The 25,649-nt window shown below is 36.1% G+C and overlaps 3 protein-coding genes across 52 annotated transcripts in view; 2 read left to right on the forward strand and 1 right to left on the reverse strand.

Moving 5' to 3' along the window:
• Positions 1–538: 538 nt before the first annotated feature.
• gja1a (gap junction protein alpha 1a) lies at positions 539–2,830 on the forward strand. The gene is made up of 2 exons (XM_079633993.1): positions 539–836; positions 1,439–2,830. Exon 2 carries the CDS (start codon positions 1,484–1,486, stop codon positions 2,546–2,548), a length of 1,065 nt encoding a protein of 354 aa, XP_079490119.1. The 5' UTR covers positions 539–836; positions 1,439–1,483; the 3' UTR covers positions 2,549–2,830.
• Positions 2,831–9,398: 6,568 nt separating this feature from the next.
• Positions 9,399–10,582, forward strand: fabp7a (fatty acid binding protein 7, brain, a). Its single transcript, XM_079633462.1, has 4 exons — positions 9,399–9,566; positions 9,715–9,887; positions 10,046–10,147; positions 10,293–10,582. The coding sequence occupies exons 1-4, from the start codon at positions 9,494–9,496 to the stop codon at positions 10,341–10,343; spliced, it is 399 nt and encodes a 132-aa protein (XP_079489588.1). The 5' UTR covers positions 9,399–9,493; the 3' UTR covers positions 10,344–10,582.
• Positions 10,583–17,798: 7,216 nt separating this feature from the next.
• The window catches only part of LOC307008820 (uncharacterized protein), a 48,086-nt gene continuing 40,235 nt past the window's right edge, over positions 17,799–25,649 (reverse strand). For 48 of the 50 annotated variants that reach the window (XM_079632032.1, XM_079632031.1, XM_079632019.1 and 45 more), the window contains 14 exons: positions 25,598–25,645; positions 25,366–25,413; positions 25,193–25,240; positions 25,045–25,092; positions 24,901–24,942; positions 23,233–23,397; positions 23,040–23,099; positions 22,643–22,690; positions 22,288–22,335; positions 22,028–22,075; positions 21,385–21,408; positions 21,103–21,150; positions 20,859–20,903; positions 17,799–20,618 (listed from right to left, as the gene is read on the reverse strand). In XM_079632032.1, coding sequence (XP_079488158.1) covers positions 20,533–20,618; positions 20,859–20,903; positions 21,103–21,150; positions 21,385–21,408; positions 22,028–22,075; positions 22,288–22,335; positions 22,643–22,690; positions 23,040–23,099; positions 23,233–23,397; positions 24,901–24,942; positions 25,045–25,092; positions 25,193–25,240; positions 25,366–25,413; positions 25,598–25,645 — 806 coding nt within the window. In that variant the 3' untranslated portion in view covers positions 17,799–20,532. The remainder of the gene's footprint in view (positions 20,619–20,858; positions 20,904–21,102; positions 21,151–21,384; positions 21,409–22,027; positions 22,076–22,287; positions 22,336–22,642; positions 22,691–23,039; positions 23,100–23,232; positions 23,398–24,900; positions 24,943–25,044; positions 25,093–25,192; positions 25,241–25,365; positions 25,414–25,597; positions 25,646–25,649) is intronic. The other 2 variants (XM_079632027.1, XM_079632008.1) reach the window with 2 other exon arrangements.

The following is a 25,649-nucleotide window of genomic DNA, read 5'->3' on the forward strand; positions in this document are numbered from 1 at the left end:
AGTGTCTTTACATTAATTGAATAAAAAAAAAGATTGAATGCACTTTTAAAAAAATGGAAATATAATATTTTATATACAGTCAAATGTATTCTAATCTACGCAATCCCCTGTAGATTAAATATAGTCATTTAGATCACACATCAAAATATGAAGTAACTAAAGAACTGACCTGACCAAAGCCGTTGAAAACTGACTTCATTCTTTCAAATAGACCTTATTCATAGCAGAGCCATCTTTGATTTTTAACGAGAATGAAAGCGAGGCTGTAAGGGATAAATTAAACATACATCTCTTCAGTGGGTTGTAGGCTACTATTATTTAATGTGTTTTTGGATTGTTCGGCTTACGAAACACTGCAAAATATATTTCCAAGACGAGCTGTGGAAACTAAAAGTGATCTAGGAGCTTTATATATCTTTTACAGCGGATGCCAAGTCTATCCCTCACAGCCTCGCTTTTATACCTGCGTTGTCATGGTAACAACAGATGAACAGCAACATGCCCTAACATTTTGAAGCCCGTTTTTTTTCTACACCAGATGGCGGTAATTCCCACATTCGCAGCACTCTCTTGTTCCAGGACATTTCCTCCCAAAAATATAACGGAGATGGAGAAGTTCTGGAAGTCCAGAAGTTTGAGTCAGCTGACGTTTAACTTTTCTCCTTTCTGACTCGATCCCTCCGACGGATGGCATGCGGGGAACATTCGCCGTAGGAGAACTTCATTTGATATCGAAACTAGGCTACTTATTAATAATTGGGAAATGTATAATTGAAATGTGTTACAGATAGTCATCGTAACTGTCAAGAAGTTTTGGGTTTTGAACGACTTTCCAGGTAAGAAATAAACTTCGTACAACATGGATTGGAGATATGTTTACTTATAACTGCATGATAAAACTCGGTATTTTTGGCAAAGCCTAACGGATTAGGTGTATGTTTTTGTTGTTGTTTTGACGCGTATTTTATTTTTTAATGGCGTCATTTAGTTCGTTTGGTTATAGCCTGGATCCTTGTTTTTCGAAAAAATATAGGCTAGTTTTGTTAATATAATTAACGTTACATAATTTCTAAATGTGATACAAGTGTTAATCCTGAGTAGTTTGCATTCCAGAAAATACTATTTTTGTGATTGTGAATACACTTCTTCTTCTTTTTAAAAATATGTTGTCCTTTAGTAGGTGTTTTAGCCTATTTGTTTTGTTTTGTATATAGTTAAAATAGCAACTTTTGTTTTTAGGTTAGCTGCTGAAAAGACAGAAAACCCCAGAACATTCATTCAGAGTGGAGATTGACCCATGAACATTTCTGAAGATGAGCCAAGGACTTGTGTTATTGTATTTGGCAGTGATATGGGGAGCGAGGAGACCACTCGGATGTGTATAACACCAGGGTTCATCTGTGTTTATAACACTCATTGAATTTACTCTCCTTTTCAGCTTGAAGGTTGGTCATCTGCTGCTCAATCCAGAACATCTTTCATCATGGGTGACTGGAGTGCACTGGGGAAACTTCTTGACAAGGTCCAGGCGTACTCCACGGCAGGAGGCAAAATCTGGCTCTCCGTCCTCTTCATCTTCCGGATCCTGGTGTTGGGGACGGCGGTGGAGTCCGCCTGGGGAGACGAGCAGTCGGCGTTCAAGTGCAACACGCTGCAGCCCGGCTGCGAGAACGTGTGCTACGACAAGTCGTTCCCCATTTCCCACGTGCGCTTTTGGGTGCTGCAGATCATATTTGTGTCCATGCCGACTCTCCTGTACCTCAGCCACATCGTGTTCCTCATGCACAAGGAGGAGAAATTAAATAAAAAGGAGGAGAAACTAAGAGACATCCAGAGCAAAGGCGGAGATGTGGATGTGCTCCTGCGGAAAATCGAAACGAGGAAGTTCAAGTACGGCCTGGAAGATCACGGGAAGATCAAAATGAGAGGAGGGATATATTACACGTATATCATGAGCATCGTGTTAAAGTCTGTATTTGAAGTTGTTTTCCTGTTGATACAGTGGCACCTTTATGGATTCAAGCTGTCCGCCGTCTATACGTGTCAAAGGTTCCCTTGTCCGCATAAAGTGGACTGCTTTCTCTCTCGTCCCACTGAGAAGACGGTTTTTATTATCTTCATGCTGGTCGTTTCGCTGGTCTCTCTGGCCCTCAACGTCTTTGAGTTTTTTTACGTGATTCTCAAGAGGATGAAGGACCAAATCAGAGAGTCTGCGGAAAACTTTGACAGCGCTTGTAATATCAAGCCCTGCCCGAGGAACCTGTCCAGTTACGGCTATTACAACGACTGCTCTGCCCCCGTCCCTAATTTGGGGTACAACCTAGATACGGGCGACAAGTCCAACTCCTCTGACAATTACGACAAGCAGGCTAATGAGCAGAACTGGACTAACTACAGCACAGAACAGAATCAGCTGGGTCACACCCAGCGCTTCCCATATCCTGAGAAAGTAACTCTGGGGAAGGATCTTCTGCTGCTCAAAGAGCTCGAACCCCGACCCAGTAGTCGAGCGAGCAGTCGGGCCAGGCCGGATGATCTTGACATCTAGCAGAAGCCTTAAACACAGGCCCAAAGACAATTTCTTTCACAAGTGGTGAACATTTAAATAAACTGTGAAAAGGACACTGTAACTGACATCCAAAGAATGATGGTTCAGCATATTTATTTTATTCATTTTCGCTATTGTAACTCATGTCAAACAGTGTTTTTTTTTTTTAAGTGAACTATTCATGAGCCGTGATTGTGAAAATCAGATACAGTAATTTCACAGGTTTACTCTAAAATAAACATTTAATACAGTAAGTATATGGCTAGATGATGCATATGTGTCCATACACTCATTCAGCTTAAATTATGTAATGGAAATTGTAAGTTCTGTAACTGTCAGCATTTCTTTAAAAAAAATTCCCTCATTTTAAACACAATTTTGCATCAATAGACAAATGGATTTTTTTGAAGCTTCAAATAGATTATATTAATATGTATATATAATTTATTTTTTAATATAATTAGAAATGATAAAATGGCTCTAGATGGGGTTCAGCATATCGTTTCACCCAGGGTTATTCTTGACAACTAAAAGTACTCATATACTTATCAGAAAATAAGAGCGAAATCAAGTCTGTTTTGGAGCACAAGAAAATCTATCAAGGTTAACCCTACTGGAATAAATTAAGACCATTCATTCTACTCCAGCAGGATCTTAACTTTTTTCCATTATTCTTTTTTCCGACAGCGTTTTTCCATTACGGGAAGTTAGCCAGCACGTATAAATGGAGCACTGTTTTCTGGAATCTTTACAGTAACTGTACATAGTCTTCTGCTGTGGGCCAGTAAACATCAACAGCAAGGCACCTGACTGCTTATCAGTGTTTTCTGTAAAGTGTTGACATAAATGTCGGTTAACATATTCACATAATTCCCCAGTGCAAACTGACTCCCTCTGATTGACAAATGAAAGCCTTAAAAGAGTCTGAAATTAAAACGAGTTAATTAGATTCACTTTTTCTTCTGTTCTCAGAGTTTCCTATTTATTTGAAGGGCTAAATGAAAACACATGCTTTCACTCAAGTCTGCCAACCACATGTGGCTGAAGAGAAAGGCAAAAAAAAACTAAAAACCCTGTGAACTGTGTATTTGCACTTTACTCTAAAAAAGGTTTTACTTAAATCTGGGTTATGTGCATCAAGGTGTGGTTATTTAGCATGAAAGGAATTAGGAAATATTTGCTGTTTACTATCGTATGTAAAAAAAATATTGCACATTTTCAAAGGCATTAAAAAAACTTACAAGGTAAAATTGTTGGCATTTCTTACATTCCTTATTTGGATGATCAAATATGACCTAATGAAATCTGGCCCTTGTAAACCTGAATGTTCTTCAGTCATGAAATGAGACTTTGAAGAACGTTTAATAACCGAAACTCTGCCTCAAGCTTTATAGCCTGGATGAACCACCAGCGACCAACATGATTACACTACCATGTCTCAAAAGTAAAGTGTTTGAAAACTTACCGTAGTTGTTCTACATTGTTTACTTCCCAATATAAACTGATAAATACATCACTGTTAGTCATCAGTAATTCTGTTTATGTTATGTCTATCTGTCTATCTATCATCTATCTCTTTCCATTTTATCTATCTCTATTTCTTTCCTGTCTGTCTGTCTATCTACCTATCTATCTATCTATCTATCTATCTATCTATCTATCTATCTATCTATCTATCTATCTATCTATCTATCTATCTATGTCAACCATCCACCCTAGCAACTGCAACGAGAATAGAAACACCCTAGTTACCACCCAAAGCAAATACTCAGAACACCCTAAGCTACAGCAACTACACAAGAATATATAACATTCAGACTTCACAAGGCCTAAATCTTCAAATGTCAAGATTTTTCCACTGAGGTTGTCCTGACAAACTTTAAAACCAATTTTTGTTTTAAATTCCAATGATTTTTAGGTTCAAAATAGAAACGTAGAAAGTACACATATAAAATGTAAGTGCAGCCAAGCTCATCTTTTACTCTTGCTTGGCCGACTGTATATCTGAGGCGGCCGGACATACTTTTCAGCCTGCCAGTTTAATTGAAAACAGCAGGGTCTAGTTCTGTTAGTTCAGAACGTTCTGCCATACCGATTGCGTTCTAACGTACCTTATATAAATTTGCGGTGTCTAATTGTGTGTGACTTTATGGAATAGCACATGTTTGATATCATACTTGCATAAATAACAGGACCACAAACTGTCTAAAAATAAACATTTTGTTCTCAGTGTGCCGGGTGCGCTTTTGATGTAGTACTTAAAGTCTTTGTAGAAGCTTTGTAACAGTCTTGGTCTATTAGGTGAACTTTACATGCCATGAACATCAATCTTTTTAATTACACTAAATATTCACACTAAACTCATAAGCTCCATGGTTACAACCAGGCCTCTTCCTTGGCGATGCATTTGGACAAACAAGGGAGTGGTTATAGGCCTTATGGTTTGTGTGGAGACACTGCGGTTTATTCGGCAGTACAGACTAAAGTCAGCTCAACATTAAGTGGGATCATGTGATTTCCTCCAGGATTTCAAGCCGCTCCAAGATTTTTTAGATACTTTTGAGGGTGAATTTGTCTACTGTACTTGGAACGAATTGTGAAGAGACTCGTTATTGGGATTATTGGGAAACAAAGGCAAAGGGCATGGCTAAAGGAGAAAACACAATAAGCTTCACAGTTGGCATAGTTTTTTTCACTTTTATGTAACAAAAACTCATGACATAATTGTTTTGGGCTCATGACATGACAAATAACAGACCTCAGTTTTAGTTTTTCTCCCTGTTGTCCAGAATTGAGAGAGTCCATGATGCAAATTGTATAGATCGATGACTCGAATGGAAGAAAACTGAAATATAGTCCTTGTTAAAAGTTTTATGATGCAAGAAATGACCACAATTAAATTGAAGTTGTTATCAGAAGAGTTTAATTAGCCTATAGGTCACAGGGAACGTTCTTAACGTTGGTTAACGTTCTGCCACGGTTCTCTCAAAAACGTTCTTCCAGTAACGTTAATAGAATGTTCGTTCAAAGTTCTCTGGTATTTAATAATGTTCTTTAAAGCTTAGGCCTACTACTTGTTTCAGACAGATACGAGTTAGGAACGACATAAAGATGTTTTAATATTTGTGTGAACAAGCTTTTACCATGTTTTAATTCATGAATGTATAAGTGCAAAGACACCATTATGTGACTCACACCAGTGAGTGGCAATGCTGAAAAAGTCTTGTTATGCCTAAATAATCTCTAAATAAAGCATTCGTAACTGTTTAGGTACAATATCAGTGGAAAATGTACTAAATGACTTGCCTGTAACTCGAAGGAAGGACTGGGGTAAACTGCAATCGCATGTGCCCAATGTAACACGACTGCCATCTAGCGGATGACTTTAAGAAGTGCGGTTATCTCTAAACAAGATAATGACATGGACGGGTCGTCTGATTGGTCAGATACGATGAGTTTAAATAAATACACCTAACAGTTTTCTAGTTATTTTCGTTTTAGTGGTACTGGTAATTAATTTCTCATATTCTTTTTTCAGGTGCCCACAGCCCAGACAGCAGATGAAGTAACAGATGATCACGTGATGCCTGCTACCTTTTTCTACGCTGATCAGGATGATCCAATCACAGTAGTTGTTATCTATAGAATAATTTTATAGAGATTCCTGGGGAGCTTTTACAGATAATCCTAATAGCAATTAGTAAATTAGAAACACAATATTTTAATTGTATCAAAGACCAAAACAATCACACCCTGACATTTTAAAGCTGCTGTCTCCTTATCCTACTGTCTATGGTCTGAGCCTTCATGTGACCCCTGGAGGGAGACATCTTTCCTCATGAAGACTCGCCCAATGCTGTACCGACCTATGGTACCAACATAGTCAACGTGGTTACAATATGTAATAACAAAATGTTCCATGTAATTCATTTTACATAGTGTATTACAGATTTACAGTGCTGTGCAATTTATTGTGTGAAGAGGATCTTATTCTACAGTCGTGCATAGGCTTACGCATCTCTATAGGTTACTATGGCAAGCCGTTTTAGCATTGAATGCCCTTGTCTGTACAAGTCTAACTATTCATAATAGGTATTGAAGATATCTACAATGCTAGTCAGATTGACTAGTCATAATATTCGTTCTTGATTCTGAAGCATTATTCTCGTCCGTCACTTTTTCTTCTTCTTTTTTTGTAGCCTACTAGCCTATATTTCACATGTTTGGTGCATAATTCCATTGTTCTTCACTCTTGTCTTTTCAAAATGTATAATAAATAAAATCCTACGAGCAGTGTCACACCCTAACCTGTTGACTACATACTTGGATTTACAAACATACACCCATATCACTTGTACTGTGCATTGCCGGCAAATTAACATCTGTGAACACGCCAGGAAGGTGTTCTGGAGTTTTTGTGTTGTTTAAGTTTGATACTGCTGTGTTTTGTTCTAGTATTCAACTCTTTTTAGTTTTTTTTTCTTAAAGATTGTCACAATTTTTTTCTAAAAGAACAAAATGTTAGAACACACAATAATTCACTTACATAAATAGGCTTTCTGGCTGAATGTATTCAGTGCTGATTGTGAATTGGGTAGTGTTGCAAACTTGGGCCATTTGGTTTAGCCAAATTAGCACATTGTTGCTTTTTTTTCTTTCTTGCACTGTAAATATTTTTGCACCTTCCAATAAAACAACATTTTCGATTTATGCATCAACTTTTTGTACAGGACATAATTTTCCCACTCCAACTGTTTGGCCTCCCTACAAGCAGTTTGCTGTTCTCTGTCTTTATTGAACATTACACTCCAGTTGATCGGCATGCAACGAACATGCAACATTATTACATTCAATCACAGTACATACATGCATTCTGCAGACCTTTTACCATATGAATGCATCCAGATATTATTTAAAGGGGTGGTTGAGTATTTTTTTCATTTTTCTAGCTTTAGTTAGTGTGTAATGTTGCTGTTTGAGCATAAACAGCAAAGTTACAATGCTCAAAGTTCAAAGCAAAGGGAGATATTTGCTTTTAAATAACTCGTTTTTTAAGGACTACAACAAACGACATTCCTCACGGGTTAGTGACATCATAAAATGTACATAAGCCCCGCCCCCGGGAACACGCAGTCCATGTTGAGATGAGGGAGAGTTTTTGTAGTCGAGCACATTTGTGAGTTAGCTCAAACTTTAGCATCCATCTTTTCACATGCAATAGAAAGTCACTATGTGCATCTCACAACAGTTCCTATACGAGCGATTTATAGATTATCATGACAGAATATGCTAATTGAAGATAGTTAACGCCACATCAGCTACATAAATTCATCAACTAACCACTCAGAGACGTCCTGTTGCATTCTACGTGGTGTCACTTCTTCTCAAGTCTCTCCATCATTGTCTGACTTCATTTAAACATAAAAGGCAGAACAGTTTCTGTCATTTTAGTGTATCTGCGTGAGGTATTCTCAGCTGCTAACACACAAGCTCTTAAAACCCCGCCCTCTGTGTCGGGAGCAGCAGTTCATTTGCATGAGTTTTTACCATTTTTGAATCCATTCAGCCATTCAAAATGTTTTGATATTTTTCCTATTTAAACCTAGGCGCTGTGTAATATCATTGCGCCTGCTGCACACATGGTACGGCAGCAAAATTCCTTGATTATTACGCATAGTTCCTTGCCATATCGGCCTAGAAACTCACAACTTTTCATTTTCCGTCAGTCTTAGTACACGATGTTACTACAGAAGTGTCAAGGTTTAAATAGGAAAAATATCAAAACATTTTGATTTTTTTTTTGAGAAAAATGCTAATGGTCTATTCCGATTCAATAATCTATGCTAAGCTATGCTAAAAGTTCAACTGACAGAACCGGATATTGGCTGAATGGATTCAAAAATGGTAAAAAAATAATCATTTGTTTAACTCTAGGGGAGTTGGAAAATGAGCCTATTTCCAAAAAAAGTGGAGTGTTCCTTTAACATGCTATATAAAAATATCTGAGGTATTTTGAGCTAAAACACACACACACACACACACACTCTCTCTGGGGACATCGGAGATTTATTTTACATCTTGTGAAAATCATTACATAATTTATCCAGTAGTTTTTCTCTCAGTGACAACAAAAGCAGAGATTGTTGTTAGCAATCACATCTCTAATTACCTTTGTGCATGTGTGACGTGTCAATTGAAATAGATGACGTCATTACATATATCTTAAATAGAGTTTTGATATATCTCGAATCAGATTTCTAACTATAATTCCAGATATCACATTCTGACTAGTTCAATTATAATTATGACTCGTCGAAATATAATTGTAACTATCTAAAATATATTTATGGATAGTCAAACCATAGTTTTATGTGTCAATTCAGCTTGCCATACTACAGATCATTGGTGCACTGTGATGTGCTACAAACTGCTTGAGAGTCATTTTCTTTGTGCATTGATGAAAGCCCCCGTAATGTATTATTCTCACAAAAGTGCTCAGAGATGCCCAGCTCTGAAATCATGTATAATTCAAACATAAAAGCATTTCACACTGACCTGAAATTGCATTAAAATGATGTATCGTTGTATCCTACTGTGCAATACATATTGTATGCAATTTTTTTTATTCCTTATCATTTTTGGACACTATTAATATGATAATCTAGATTATTAACACTTTAATCTTTTCTCAAATGCAAAATCCCAGACCCATTATTGGATTAGTCTATTGAAAATACAGTGTCACTTCTCGCCATGTATTTGAACAAATCACAGCTTGAGTAGAAAAAATATCCATCCAATCAGCACAAACCTCCCCTAAAGCCCCGCCTCCCTGACAGTATTAATTAGTTTGGGCTTTGCAGTCCGCAGACACTTACGAGACTGTGAACTCTGTGACTGTACAAGGACCACTGTGTGTTTGATCACTGCTTTTAAACTGTCACAATGGTTGATGCATTTTGTGCAACTTGGAAACTGGTGGACAGCCAGAACTTTGATGAATACATGAAATCACTGGGTAAGTAAAAAAATAAGATTTGATTTATTTATTTATTTCTCAGAAAGACATATTAACATAATTAGTGCAGCCTGGTGTTTATGTGCAATGAATTATATTTTCTGTACATTTTATATAATAAAAATAATTGTGCTCTTTTGTTCCACAGGTGTTGGTTTTGCCACTAGGCAAGTAGGCAATGTTACCAAACCCACAATTGTCATCAGTCATGAGGATGACAAAGTTGTGGTAAAGACGCTGAGCACCTTCAAAAACACTGAGATTTCTTTCAAACTGGGAGAGGAGTTTGACGAAACCACAGCAGATGACAGACATGTAAAGGTTTGTGTCCCAGCATATGCATATCTAAAGTCAGTTTTACAAAGCTATGTGACGTTTTTTTTTTTTTTAGCAGGTTGGGGGTTTACTCTGCATGAATTTGATCCTATATGATAGGCTATACTTTTTGTTTATATCATCCACAACTTTTCTCATTGCAGTCCACTGTAACCTTGGAAGGAGACAATCTTGTCCACGTTCAGAAGTGGGACAGCAAGGAGACTAAGTTTGTCAGAGAAATCAAGGATGACAAAATGATCATGGTAAGCAGCATTACTAATGTGTGTGGGTGTGTGTGTGTGTGTGTGCGTGTGTGTAGAGTTGTAATTCTAAAGTTTTTTCTTCTTAATCAGTGTCATGGATATTTAATGTTCCTAAATGTGCTCTCCTCGTCTTTGCTGTTTCCAGACCTTGACCTTTGAGGGCGTGCAGGCTGTCCGCACATATGAGAAGGCATAACGTCAAACTGATGGATGTTTCAGTGTTACCCTAACAACTTGACAATATTACAAGGGAATTTTTACATTGTATTCTCAACTGAGAGTTTTCCCCTTTTCAAGACATTTTTTTGTAAGACCTTTTATATAAAAATGCACATTGTGAATTGTTTTTGAATGTTGCAGAATGTCATTAATGTTGGTGGACTGTATAACTGAGGCCTGCATTTGTGTCAAATTGAATGAAATACACACTTGATCAAAAACTGATTGTTTCTTTGTTTCTTACTGTCTATGCAAATGCTTAATTCGTATTCACTGTATATATATATATATATATATATATATATATATATATAATATTAATAAGTTATAACATGTTTTTACATTACTTTAACTCATCAAAATAAGTTGAGCAAATTTGAACTTTTTTTAATAAGTTATACAAGATTTAACTAATTTTTAAAGTCAGTTTAATGCAATTTAAGTTGAAACGACTTTAAACATCCAAGTTGATTGTACTTAAAAATTTAAGGCAGCAACTTTTTTACAGTGTTGGATTGATACTGAAGTTTCTATATTCCTGTTAGTCCTGATATTTGTCACTCAAACAAAATATATATAGTAGTATATCTATTTAGAGTGCGTACACACACAGAGACACACACACACACACACACACTGAATATATATATATATATATATACACAATTTCCTGAAACATACGATTTTCAGAAATGTAAGAATTATTAAATTAAGAACTAAAAAACTAGACTAAATTAAATTAAATTGCATAAAGAATTAAAGACATGCATATTTAAAAAAAATTAAAATATTAAAAAAACTAAAGTAAACGATCCCCAGTTTGCTTGCAATATTCGTAATTGGAGATTGCATTGCTTTTTAATGCAAATGTTATCACTTCTATCTAGTGCTAATGAATACTTAATGTAATTTGTGCATTGAAGAATAAGTCCATGAGATGTTAAGGGTTTTTCTTTCTCTAATAATATTTCTGCCCAAAAGCTGCTCTAATACCTGCCCAGACCTTTGTTTCAAAGCATTATTGGTATCATGCATAATTGTCCGTTTAGCGTTCAAACAATTTAATTAATTGAATTTTTGTTATATAACCACATGGTACTGATTTGTTTACATGTAATTTAGTGTCATTACACATAATCCACAGTCCGATTAGATGCTAATTAGATTTTGACTTTAAGAGTCGACGCTGCGCCGCCTTAATCCACTGAGCGGATGGCCAACACTCGAGTCATATCTGAGAAGACTGAACTTAACCTTATCCAGGATTATTGAACTATTTCACTGTTCTAGCGTTTTCAAGCGCCCACTTCAGATGGAGAACTCGTTGAGTTGTGCATGAGAAAAAGGCTGTCTGAAGTCCTGAATGACTGTTTGTTTTTACTTCTGGAGCAGTTTGAACACAGGCAAACGTCTATTTAAAAGACCCTTCAGTGCAAGCCAGAGATATCTGCATCTGTATTGAAAATGTCTGGGAGAAGAACAACCCCCGTGTCTGTTTGATATAATGCTATGAAGGATCGTGCAGCCCTATGAAGATGACCGGCAGTAACCTCTCCACAACTTGAACCTGCCAAAGGGGACACGTTGTCACTGGGTCAAAGTTAATCCTATAATCTGTGTTGTCTTTACGTAGGAGCATCATTCGATCAATTTAACCAACCATGTTCAGATGCTTCAAAGTCTATATAGTGTGACGTTACTGGCCAAAATTTGTCACAACCACTCATCTACACTCAATTATGATATAGGCTATAATTACAAAGTTAACCGCAGTTGATGTTTATTTCATTTCAAGCTAATTTATTTATGGTTTTAGTTTTAGTTTACTGTAATAACCCTGTACTATATATGCAATAGTCCGGTCAGGACCTGGCTGCTATTTCTCATAATGATATTTCGCATGATTCATTGTGTTCCAGATTGTACAGTGACGGTTTAGCGTGACCCATGGCTGTCACGACAGCTTCAGTCTAACAGCGAAGCAGATTGTGAATGGACTGTTTCAGTCACAAAAGCGCCGTAATTGGAGTGGAAAGTAATGAGCCATTGTTCTCTGCACTCGCGGCTGACCTAATAGCATGAGACTCACGAGCAACTTGCTCTGATTAATGAAACAAATGTTTAACCACACATCACAATGCAGTTTTGCCAGGACAAACACTGAGACGGCAGCTTCACTTAAATATTTCTATACTGAGGAGAACCGGGTTTGGTTTTGCATTGGGAGCAATTGTAAAAAAGTAACGACACAAATTAAACCTGTGAATCTATTGAACGCAGCTCAATGGTCAACTTTTCATTGATGCTGTATATTTGGATCATAGTTTTTGAGGTTCATATAACCTTGTTCATGTTAGTGCAGTTTGGCTTCTACAGATTATTTTTTCTGCACCATTTACAGAAAAATGGTAGACAAATTACCATTACAGAATGAGGTTTGATTGGACGTGGAGCATTTTACGTCAACATCAAAAGATATAGGAAGTTGCGATACAAGAAACAGAAGTTGTGATGGATATTCATCACAATAGGGAAGAAAAGACTAAGTAAAACGGCTTCTCAAACAAGAAAAAAAATGTAGGGTGGGACTCTAGTTTGATATTGCTGTGATGTCATGTGTGTGACAGGGTGTCCCGCCCTTGTGCCAAAAACACATCATCAGAGAAGGTGGGGAGATGGTGGGGAAGCTATTTTGATTAAAGATTATAAGAGCACATGAATTTAATGTGTGTGTGTGTGTGTGTGTGTGTGTGTGTGTGTGTGTGTGTGTGTGTGTGTGTGTGTGTGTGTGTGTGTGTGTGTGTGTGTGTGTGTACGGATAAATCGTTCATAATAAATACTGCAGTATTAAAAAATATACTGTAATATAAATCATTTTAATAATATAATTAAAAAATACTGTTTCTATGTAAGGCCTATTTCTCTCAAATATTGTTCACAAATCTGTCGAAATCTGTGTTAGTGAGCACTTCTCCTTTGCCGAGATAATCCGTCCACCTCACAGGTGTGGCATATCAAGATGCTGATTAGACAGCATGATTATTGCACAGGTGTGCCTTAGGCTGGCCACAATAAAAGGCCATCACTCTTAGAAGAAAAGGTTCTATATAGAACCTTAAAAGGTTCTATAGGCGCTTCGTATTTGGAACCCCTAAATGGTTCTATATACAGAACCCTTTTTAAGGGTTTTTAAGAACCAAAAGGGTTCTTTCTTGTCATTATAGAACCTTTTTAGCATAAAAGGTTCTTTGGAGTTGAGTAAAGAACCCTATGGTTCTATATAGAACCCCAATGAACCCTTTTTTTCTAAGAGTGTAGAACCTTTTAGGGGTTCCAAATACGAAGCGCCTATAGAACCTTTTAAGGTTCTATATAGAACCTTTTCTTCTAAGAGAAATGTGCATTATTTATTATATAATAATATAGTATTATTATATAGTATTATATTGCATATGAAAAAAAGTACGCAAAATTAGTATGTCTGAATTACTGTAGTAATCGGAAAGCTCCAGTAATCTGTAGTACAATTATTGTTACCATGCAATAGGTATCAAATAATCGATTACAGGTAAATTGATTCATTCAGAAATTAGAGAATCATTGAATCAGAACAAGTAATAACTGGCAATATATTGTCTAAAACATATATGTTACTCAGGGTGTATTCACACCAGGAAAGTCCGATAGTTCACTTGCTTTGGTCCGGACCAAATATTTTTTTTAGTTTTTTTTGTTTGGTACGGTTCGCTTTCACACTGCTCTTTTTGCAAGTGAACCAAAATGTGTAAACAAAACCACACGTGTGCTAAGGTCGTCCATTCATTGGACAAGGATTTTCAAGTAGAGAAATATAGCCTATTTTTTTTAAATGAACTAAGTTCACGTTCATTTGTTAAATTATTTGAACAAAGATGTAGGCTATTATTAATAATAATGTTATTTCAACACAATATCTCGTTATTTCGAAATAATATGTGTGCGTGCATCTGTAAATCCGGTGACGCGTGTATTGATTTTTATTAATAAACAAGTGTTTTCTCTAAAAGTGTCGACTCGGCTGCAAAGATGAAGTTGACGATCGCCATCTCCGTGTGAACGCGCTTATAGAGAGAAATGCACATAAATAGGCTAAGCCTAATAATGGATTAGCTATGCCTACATAATCAGAGAGTAGCCTTTTTCTTTTTTCGTTTTGAATTATTTCGTTTAAAGTCATTTCAAGCTTTGTGTATTTGGTGTATTTGTCATGTCTGTGTGAGGCATACACTGAGTTTCGTTAAGTTAGGATGTGCTCTAGTTCACGTGCGCAAGTGAGCGCGCGGGCGCCTCCCTCCGTTATATTTGTTTCGTCGGCCTATTCATTAAATACAGGCAATTGGTTGATGAAAAATTTATTAAAATTAAGATACAATTTATACAAAACGAAATTCACTTTAAAGAAAGGCTTTCTATAACAACTTCAACGGTCAAAATCATGTCTGACCCGCTCCATGTCTCATATTGCGCATCCTATCTCGGTCGTGCTGTTCACTTTTCATAAATGGAAAAAAACAACAACATTATAATATTTTAACAAATATGAAACGCGCTTTTTTTAATGGCTACAACAGTATAGTAGGCCTACATATCCTACTCTCTATTTGTACAAATTTCTGCACATTAATTTAATTCTGAAGTTTGCACACACAAGTTGAAAGGCATTTGTTCAAATCAAGTTCACGGATAATTGTGCGTGCATTTATTAGCCTAATCATTATGATACTAAAATCCTAACAAATAGGCTATGCTATGTACAAAAAATCAGATGAGTTCTCTCGAAAAATCTCTCGTTCACGTTCATTGTATGAAAAGTGATTCGTTCAGTTCAGCGTTCGGCGAAAATATGAACGCGTTCAGTGAACGTCGTTCATTGAACGCGCTCATGCACAACACTGCCAATGATGCACACACGACGCGCAGAAAGACGCGCAACAGTAGTGGCCAGACAGCGCGCCGGAATGGAATTCTCTTTCGCACTTGAACGAACAATATTGGGTCGATATTGGGCCGATATTGGGTCGGTTCATGTTCACATCGTAAACGAACCGTACCAGAGTTCGTTTGGAACCGTACCGAGACCACCTCTTCAGCTGGGTCTCGGTTCGATTGTTTGGTCCGCACCCGAGTTCGATTGCTGTATTCACACCTGCGCAAAAGGTCCGCACCAAGGGGGGAAACGAACTAGAGTTCGATTCAATCGAACCAAACAAGACAGGTGTGAATACACCCTCAGTATTAAAGTATTGTTTATTGGGCTAAAACTTTCCCTGCATGCAAAAAAAAAAAAAAAAAAACTAAGTTGGTTGGCTGGTCTTAGCTGCTCCTCCAGCCTGGTCATATAGTTTAGCGGGCTGGTTTTAGAGGGGTTGGTGAGACTGGTTTTAGCTGGTCAGGCTGAACATCAGCTTGGCCAAGCTGGGAGACCAGCTACATGCAGGATCCAGTTTAAACCACCTAAGACCAGACAACCTGCTTAGGCTGGTTTTAGTTTAGCTTAGGCTTTCTTTCAGCAGCTTTGCAAACACTTGTAAAACTTTGGAAAAACATGAGGTGGGAGAAAAACTGTATTTCAACGATTTCAATTGCATTCCCCCAAAAAACGTTGCAGTTGCTTGCAAAACCATTGTGATGGAAATAATATGAGGTGGGAGGAAAAACTATTTCTTGGTGAGAGAATGCAAATGTTCTCAGGGCAATGCAACACTTTATGGAGCACATGAAATGTGAAGAAAAATGATATTTCAATATATAGTTTGCTCGCAACATCATGGCATTCTCTCACAAAAGCAGTAACTTTTGCATTTTCTGTTATATAATAAAGAATTTGTAGTACTTTTATATTGAGTAGTACTTTTTATCATTTATGTTGAGTAGCAGTGTAGGTGAAAAGACATTAGTCGCGTGTTTAATTTAGGAACTGAACTCTAAAACCTATAATAAAGTAAAGCTTTCATTTATTTTAGATCACCACAGGTGTTTCCAAAATGCCAAGACTACCGTGTAGACTAATTTAGTCTACAAACTGACTGAGCGAGAGAGAAAAAAAGCGAGAGGATACGGGGGGTCTATTCAGCCCCTCAGTCTATGTCAAGTCTCTGTGGCCATTTGTCAGGAAGCATGAATGCTTGCCTTCATCTTCTCCCTTTTTTTTTCTTCTGTAGGCCAACCACGGTTCAGCTTTAAGCTGATTTTGCCTCTCTTCTTTGTGGGCTGAGAGTAGTCCGTTCTTCCGTAGCCAATCGCCTATAAGTTTGGGAGTGACATCACTGCCAGATTATGCTCTTGCCAAGCATCATGAAAGAAACTCTCCCCGTTGTTCCCCAATGAAAAGAAAAGAGGCAAAGAGGCTCTGGGAAACCCTGACACTCCTCCATGTCTGCCATGGGAACTGTTAACACAGAAGAGAAAATATTTCAGTCGACAATGCACAGATTGTAATCAGGCACCGTTCCAGGACTGGACCACTCATGGACTGCTTTTAATTTTAGAGTAGTCTTGTTGGATAATGGATAGCGATGCTTAGTGTGAGAGAGTCATTCAAACAAATGTGTGTTCATTTGGTTTCAGTTTCAAATTTGTATTAATGGAGGGATGTCTATGTGCAAACTCTTCCATTGCTGAAAACCAACAGCCATCTGTGCCACATATGTCCCAATGTTGATTTTCTTGTCCTTGTCGAACCAGTGAGAACTATTTAAAATTCCATAGTATAGTCACAAATAAATAAATGTCAAATAAACTTGCAGAGGAAAAAACTATTCCTAAAAATAGTAATGCTTAGTATTAGCTGCAATCCATTTTGAAAAATGATCTGGGTCTGTGTATTTCAGACACTGCTGATCTACTTTTTTTCATGTACAATCATCTCTAGGGTTTACAGAGAATGGCCCGAAAAAGAGAAAATATCCAGCAGTTCTGTGGGTGAAAATGTCTTGTTGATGCCAGAGGTCAGAGGAAAATGGCCAGACCCTTTATGCCCACAGTGTACCCATCTTCTGATAGATACTTCCAGCAGGATAACGCACCGTCACAATCCTAAAATTGGTTTCTTGAACATGACAATGTGTTCACTAAACTCAAATGGCCTCCACAGTCACCAGATCTCATTTCAATAGAGCAGCTTCGGGATGTGGTGGAACTGGAGATTCTCATCATGGATGTGCAGCCGACAAATCTGCAGCAACTGCGTGATGCTATCATGTCAATATGGACCACAATCTCAGAGGAATGTTTCCAGAACCTTGTTGAATCTGTGCCACAAAGAACTAAGACAGTTCTGAAGGCAAAAGAGGGTCCAACCCGGTACTAGCAAAGTGTACCTATAAAAAAGGCTTTAAAAAGGATTTATTTATTTGTTAAATAAATAACACAGCAAAATATGTTTTATTTTGTTGCTCAAACTAGATTATTTTTTTTATTGTCTCGATATGTAAAACCATAGAATTCAAAAGGGTGTACTTTCTTTTTAACATGACTGTATGTATATAATAAAATGTATAGCTTACCATACGAAGGGAATTTTAGGATAGCCTCAGTTAGGAATGGCCTCTGTTGGCATGGAGATGTTTAAGTTTTTTTTTGGATGCTTGAATAGCAGTCTGGCAGAAACCTTGAATAGCACAAAGCAGGGTGTGCATACCAATGCAGTTAACACACTGAACTTTTGGCAGCTTTTTGAAGGATAGATTACAAAAATGTGCATGTTTCTGAATCCTTCATCTTTTAGAATCATCTAAATGATAAAAAAAAAAGCTATTTAAATGTAGCTATTTCACTCTACATCACATTTCAGTCATTCAAATGCAGTTTGTAGCATCACTTAATATTGTGAAAAATAGTTTAATGTGAATACACTTATTAATATGTTATTAGGGAGGTTTACATTGAACTTTTATAGGAAAATTACAAAAGGACCAGAAAGGAAACATGAGAGCATATTGCAGTAATGCCACCTACTGGTGATAGTGGATGTTGACATAATGGCCTGGGTGAAATTAAAATAGTCAAAGAAAAAGACAAAAATGCTGTTAATAAAATACAAATGTGAATAGCATACAAAGTTTGTAAATAAGTAATTCTGTAAATAACAAATATTATATAGCTTTGAAAAAAAAAAATCAAACAATAGGTTTGATAATTGCAAACATTTATTTTTAAAGTCTTAAATCAGACCTTCAGCAGAATTTGAGTCTATTACAGTTAGAGTTGCATTGCGGTGGCCATATTGTTGATTATCTTGATAGATTTATAAATCTGAATCAGTTTATGGCTATAACTTTTACAGAGAATGTACATATTAATACATTTCACAACTTTTGTCATTTTAAATATCTGACCGCATAACCATGCAAAAGACACCCCTAATACACACACAATATTATATGATAAATTATATAATTCCAATTACAAAAACGAATTAAATATGATCTGGTTTAAATACAATAAATTTCATGCAAACATCATGCAAAACTATAATCTTTGAGGAACATATATTAATTGTGAATTATATTTAAAAGCAACACTATGCAAGGAATTAGTTTGAAAAAGTTATTAATTGCTGCACAGTTTGTATGAAAACACGCCAACCATAATCTACCATGGTTAAAGTAAGTCAAAAAAAGACATATTTCCGTTACAATTGAGTACTGCTATGCATATGCAGAGAAGAAAAATTATATCACATACTTATGAAGATCTTTGTACAGACATGTGTTTATCCTGTATGGAGCCACATGCTGAACTCCTGCAGAAAAGACAGTGGCAGTAAAAGAAATGGCTCCGGGGCGGCCCACTGGCACAGCACATTTTAGGAGTCTCATTAGTACACACTATTAAACACTCACTAACATCATTAAATCAAGTAAAGGAGAGCTCTACTAATGAGCTGATGAGAATCACGTGCAGTGCCAGGGCTCCACCAAAGCCAGTGCCGAGAAACAATTTCATCTGGCACGTTTTCATCCCGTACTGAAAAAAATCTTCTGTACGAGTATAATGTGCAATGCAGACTATTTTTATAACACAATTATAATTCCATTTAATTAGGTAGGTCTATTCATGTAATATTGCAAAACACCCACATTTTCACCTACATAAACTATTAATGTTTTGTGGGAAAATGCGGTAGTGTTTGCAAGGTAAAAAGAAATACATTCGCTTGGATTAAAACAGTTTCCTTGATGTTTAATGCGTTTTCCTGGATTTAGCACCACTGTTTAGTTTCACTTCTTTATGCAAAATCCAGTGCGTTCCTTCATACAGAGCACTGAACAAAACATTTGTTCCATAGAGCCTGAAGTATAGATTTATAAACTTATATGATTTATTGGCAAACTATATTAAATAAAATGTATGGAAAACTTAAAATAATAAAAATAAATAATACAAAATAAATAAAATCATCTATACATTCAGAGGAACTGAGCTTACTGTCCAAAGCCCTTATTTCTCAGTGCAGTTGTTACGTCTGTAAACCGTTTAATAAACGTTGTTACTAAGAAAATATACATGAAATATGCGTTTACATATTTCTTGATCTATTATATCTCGATCTAATCCTCCCTTCCTTCTGATAGAAAACCGTGGAATGCTTTGAATTAGCACCCCATCAAAATGAGGTAATGTACCTTATATATAAAATATTGTATGATCTTAGTATCCTGAAACCCACTGTAGTGTTCAGAAAGGAAGTTGGTTCATCACTTCCTGTCAGTGCTGTCTGGACAAACTATACTCAAATCCATGGTATCGATTAAAAGCTGGATAGCTTTAAGATAATACTTAATGCAATGTTTGCAACCTCTGTTCTTCTAGAAACAAACTTTGTTGCATTATTTTCCTGTTATCACTGTCAAGCTGCTTTGAAACAATCTGTATTGTAAAAAGCGCTATATAAATAAAGGTGATTTGACTTGAAAAATTTGAGAAAGAAGTTTTCCAAGAAGTTCGAAATCCAGGAAGTAACTCAAATCTCTTTCACATTTCTAGTTCGTCGTTGGTGTAATGCTGTAGGACCTACTGTGAACCTCTATGCTGCATTACATTAGCAGGTTCCTCAGTCTTCAGAGGTCTGTCGTCCACTGGCTTCGCCATGTTGTTTAACGTCAGACTCAGAGGTTGGGCTGGACTCACCACAGCGGCGGTGAAAAGGGGAAGAACGGATACTGAGTATCATCCTCATCCACAAAGAAACACTGGAAATAGGGAATGTCCTCTGTAGTGGAAAAAAAAATGAGAGGCGGTTTTTTAGGAATTTTTTTGGGGAACAGCACATACAAAGAAAAGAAAAAAGTACAGTGACCAGACTTTTGTCTCTGACTTTGAAATAATTATGTTGTCAAGATGGTTTATTAATTAAAATGAGATTGCTTAAAAAAAACAAAACAAGCAAGCACATACTGTATGTATGGACCATGTTCTTGAGTACAAACTTGATATAGTGACAAAAACGTACCCTCCTCTATCTCTGGAATATCTTTGGTGACATCAGGTTCTACGCCTACAGTAAAAGAAAAACATTTTTTTAATTTTAATCTTATTTTACACCACACACACGTTGGGTTTTCATGTTTTATGGAGACCTTCCACAAACATAATTTTCATACTGTCCAAACTTTATATTCTATCCCCTAACTATGACCGTAACCCCAAGCTTACCAATCACAGAAGACACACACACACACACGCACACACCTTACCTTTTACTTCCTTGTCTATGACAGCTTCCTTCTCAGTCGGCTGAACTACTGATTACAGAACATTCAAAATATCAGGTAAAATGTGCATGGGAGGGGTTGTAAATAGTACAATATGTTGCCCATAATTAGAATATGCGGACTTCACATTATACCCTAACTGCTTAACTATTAAATTAATTTTGGGAAAAAAGCATGCATTAAAAACATACAAGGCCAAGGTACTCAAGAATTTGAAAAAAATATATAAAAAGCCTTTATTCACTCATGACTAAAAAAACATACCTTTTTCTTTGACATGTTCAGGTTCTAAAAAAAAAAGAAGGAAAATAGCTGTATTAAAAGTATCCTGAAAATGTTGACATGTTCTAAAGCATACTTTATGCATTCCTTTTTACCGGGAAGCCGATTCCTGTTCATTATGTGCTGGATTGATCAGTGGGATTAATACTTTCAATATTTCTTCTCAAGCAATATTTGATTACAATTCATGTCTACAAATATATTTTTAGCAAGTATGTAGATGAAAAGATTTCCATACTCCTGAATTGACTATTATATACTGGCCAGCTATCATATGATCAACTATTAATGTTACGTCTGTTAATAAATATATGAAATTATTATTATTCTTGGAGTGTAAAATACAGAACTTTTGCTGAAATGAAGAATAACTGTTAAAAGTCTGTTAATAAATAATCTTTCTAAGCAATCAGCCACAGTACCTTTCTGTAAAGGTTCCTTAACTTCTTTGACTTTTTCACGGGTGATTTCTAGCATCAGGAAATTTTTATTTACCAAACACTGACGCAAAAACAACATGTATCTTTTTACTTTATCCCTTACGAAACTAGGAGGAAGTCAATGTGTTAAGATGAGTTTTTACAAAATACATAACATTTTTAGAAGTTAAAAAAATACATTGTACCTTTCTTTTTGGGCTCTGGTCTGATCCTAGCTTTTGGAGCCTCTTTGTCTAGCATAGAAAAGTTACTCATTTTAATGTGGATATAAATAATTAGTTTTGATAACATTTCATCTAAATAACAGTTCAAGTACTTTGCAAAGAAATGAGAATAAAAACATGCACTTCTGATTTAGTTTTTTATGGCCTTAATTGCCTAAAAAAAAGCATTCATAAAGTTGCTTTAAAAAAGTCTTAAAACTTTAAAACGTTTTCTGACATACCTTTCTTTGCATGTGCTGGTTTAGTGACGTTTTTCAATGCATCACGTTCTGTGTTGAGAAGAAAAACTTTGCTAAGAATGCAAGCTTCCATTTCATAACGGATCAAAGAGAGCCGGATATAATTTACACTCATCTTGTACTGTATACATGCAAAGTACAGAGCTGATGAAGAGACAATGTGGATAAAAAGACTGTACATAAAAAGTAGAAGTGCAAAATGTAGAATCTAATATTGCTCTTACGAAGCTTCGATTTCATTAACAAATTGTCTCTGTCAATTTCCTTAAAGAAAAAAATATTCCAGAGAATAAACAGGTAAAATAATAGGTTGCATAATAGATTGATTGCTCATTACCTTTTTTTAAATGTGCTGCATTGGTAACGTTCATCAGAGCATCACGATCTATAAAAGAAAAAGCAGCATGTGAACATTGCAGAGGGAATCACACCATATAAAAACTTGTAAACCTGGTTTCACAGACAGATCTTAGATTAAGCCAGGATTAGACCTTTTTAGTTCAATTAGGACATTTAAGTGGCTTTTATAAACTGGTGTGCATCTTGAGACAAAACAATGGCACTGACATATTTGAAGATATATCCGTGCAAGTTGCTTTCGGTTAAAACAGCTCAAACATGCATTTTAATCTAGGACTAGGCTTAAGACTTGTATGTACAGTCTGGTTCCTGTTTAGTTGTAGTTTGATTACTATAATTCATGACTAGCTTGTGAAATTAAGAAATTTTGATACCTTTTTGTGCTTTTTCCTTGGAGACCGCTGGTTTTACTTTCACACTGACAGTCTCCAGCTCTGTAAAAGATACAAGCAGCACGTAAATCAAGAAATTAATAGCTTTGCTTTGAATTATAATTGAGGGAAATACAAGTTTATTTGCAGCCTGATAATGTCAAAATTCTAAATATTTATAGCATGGATGAAATACCTTTCATTGTTCTGTTGTCCATCCGTAAAAGTGTAATTTGATTTTGAGTCGACTCCAGATCACTTTTCATTTCACCAATGTCCTTCCTCATTAAATCCAGAAGAGACAGTTTTTGGTTGATGGAGTTCAGGAGCTCCACATCCAGACCGATGAGACCAACATCATCTGTGTGTTCACAAGTGTTTTGAAATAATTTGTGTAATGATCTGTGGCCATTCAGACAGGCTCTTATCTTTATTTTGATAGGTAGTTAGAAAAATGTTTTAAGTGGTCTGTCAACTAACTCTCAGAGTATTAGTAGACTGTTAGGTTAGGGTTCGTAGAATAGGTTGACTTGCAAAGTTACTTATCGCAAAGACTTAAGATATACAAAGACGTTGTACTCATATTACTATGAAAATGAGACTTTTTTTTAATGATTTGAGCGTTTAGAAACAACATTTTTGAGACAGTTGTTGTCAGATTTTATTGGCGCATTCAAATATGAAATTTAGCTGTACGCTTGATGAACAGCTTTGGAGAATTTGATGTTTCCCCATTTAAAGTGATAGCAGCTGTACTTGCTTGTCTGAAATAGCAGCCCGAGAGGCGTTTCAAACATGGTCGCCGAGTGAAATGACTTGCCTTAAAGGAACTTTGCTTATAGTCAGTAGAATGTCTGTTGAGTGACCATCAAAATAAAGTGTTATTAGATATTAGATATAAGCAGATATTAAAGGATTAGTTCATTTTAAAATGAAAATTAGCCCATGATTTACTCACCCTCAAGCCATCCTAGGTGTATATGATATATGACGTCTTTCAGACGAATACAATCGCAGTTATTTTAAATAAAAAATATCCTGTCTTTTCCGAGTTTTATAATGGCAGTGGATTGCAACCAACAGATAGAAGCTCAAAAACGTGCATCCATCCATCGTAAACAAACTCCCAACGGCTCCAGGTTAATAAAGGCCTTCTGAAGCAAAAGGATGAGTTTGTGTAAGAAAAATATACATATTTAATTTAATTCTAGCTTCCGGCCAAACGCAGTCTACTTGCCCCTAATGCGCAACTTGTGAAATTTATGACGTTAGAAGTAGCGTAGTGCGTCATGGCGTAGCGTAAATATCAGCAGTACGTCGCATTACTCGCATTAGTTGCGCTTTACACTTAAGTGGAATCCGTATGTTGTTTGGCTGGAAGCTAGTTATTTTACTTACTTCGGATGGCCTTTGTTAACCCCCTGGAGCCGTTTGGAGTTCGTTTACGATGGATGGATGCACGTTTTTGAGCTTCTATCTGTTGGTTGCAATCCACTGCCATTATAAAACTTGGAAGAGCCAGGATATTTTTTATTTAATATAACTGGGATTGTATTCGTCTGAAAAAAGAAAGTCAAATACACCTAGGATGGCTTGAGGGTGAGTAAATCATGGGCTAATTTTCATTTGAAAGTGAACTACTCCTTTAAGCACAAAGCCTACAAATACTCTAATGGCTAATGGTTGAAATGTAGTAGCGAAGTTATTTATAGTTAATAGAATGTCTAAAGTGGGCGATCGAAATGTAACTTTTGTGCAATTGATAAGAGGGTAAGGAGAATAAATTGTGTAAAAAAGCTTTAATTATACTTGAACATATATTTACAAAAACAGTATAATTACAACATTTACAAAAAAGATTTACCTTTTTTTGGTGCTGGTGCCTTTTCTTTAGCAACTGTAGGCTCTATACAAGAGTATTGTTTCATGTGATAATAATTTTATACAAAAATCATATTACAGAAAGCAACACTACGTATATGCAGGAAGATTTAATTTGCATTCATACCTCTCTTTACAGGAGCTTGCTTAACTTTCTCCTTGATGACTTCAGCCTCTGAAAAGGAAATGATGCAAAAATATTTGGCGAATATAAATAAATTCATGTAAAATATACATTTTCTTAAAATTGGAGGTAAAATGTTGGTAGCTCTTACCTTTTTTCTCAGGGGCTGGTTTAGCTTTCTCCTTGATGACTTCAGCCTCTAGGATGTTGATAAAAAAAAACATGAAAAAAAATGAAATAAAAACATACAGAATGAATAAAAAACGTAGTATAGCATAATATAAAATTCTGCTTGGTGTTAATTTGATTGTTACAGATTGTTACCTTTCTTCTCGAGGGCTGGTTTTACTTTCTCTTTGAAGACTTCAGCCTCTAAAACAGCGATAATAATGATAAAAACAGAATAAAGGCAAAAAACCTCTTTGCCTTATGGCTTGGCAAAAAACTGATGACTAAAATAACCTTATTATTTCAGGAGGCTGAAACCGGATTTGCTCGAATAATCACAGTATACAGGAGGATATCACACACAAAAAAGAAGCATATAAACTCATACCTTCCTTCAGGAGGGCTGGTTTAGCTTTTTCTTTAATGACTACAGCTTCTGA

This window comes from Phoxinus phoxinus (genome assembly GCF_949152265.1).
Source record: "Phoxinus phoxinus genome assembly, chromosome: 13".
NCBI lineage: Eukaryota > Metazoa > Chordata > Actinopteri > Cypriniformes > Leuciscidae > Phoxinus > Phoxinus phoxinus.

Coding starts and splice junctions, on each gene's coding strand:
- gja1a (XM_079633993.1), top strand. CDS start 1,484: ATGGGTGACTGGAGTGCACTGGGGAAACTTCTTGACAAGGTCCAGGCG.
- fabp7a (XM_079633462.1), top strand. CDS start 9,494: ATGGTTGATGCATTTTGTGCAACTTGGAAACTGGTGGACAGCCAGAAC. Junction 9,567..9,714: donor TGAATACATGAAATCACTGG/GTAAGTAAAAAA, acceptor TTTGTTCCACAG/GTGTTGGTTTTGCCACTAGG. Junction 9,888..10,045: donor CAGATGACAGACATGTAAAG/GTTTGTGTCCCA, acceptor TTCTCATTGCAG/TCCACTGTAACCTTGGAAGG.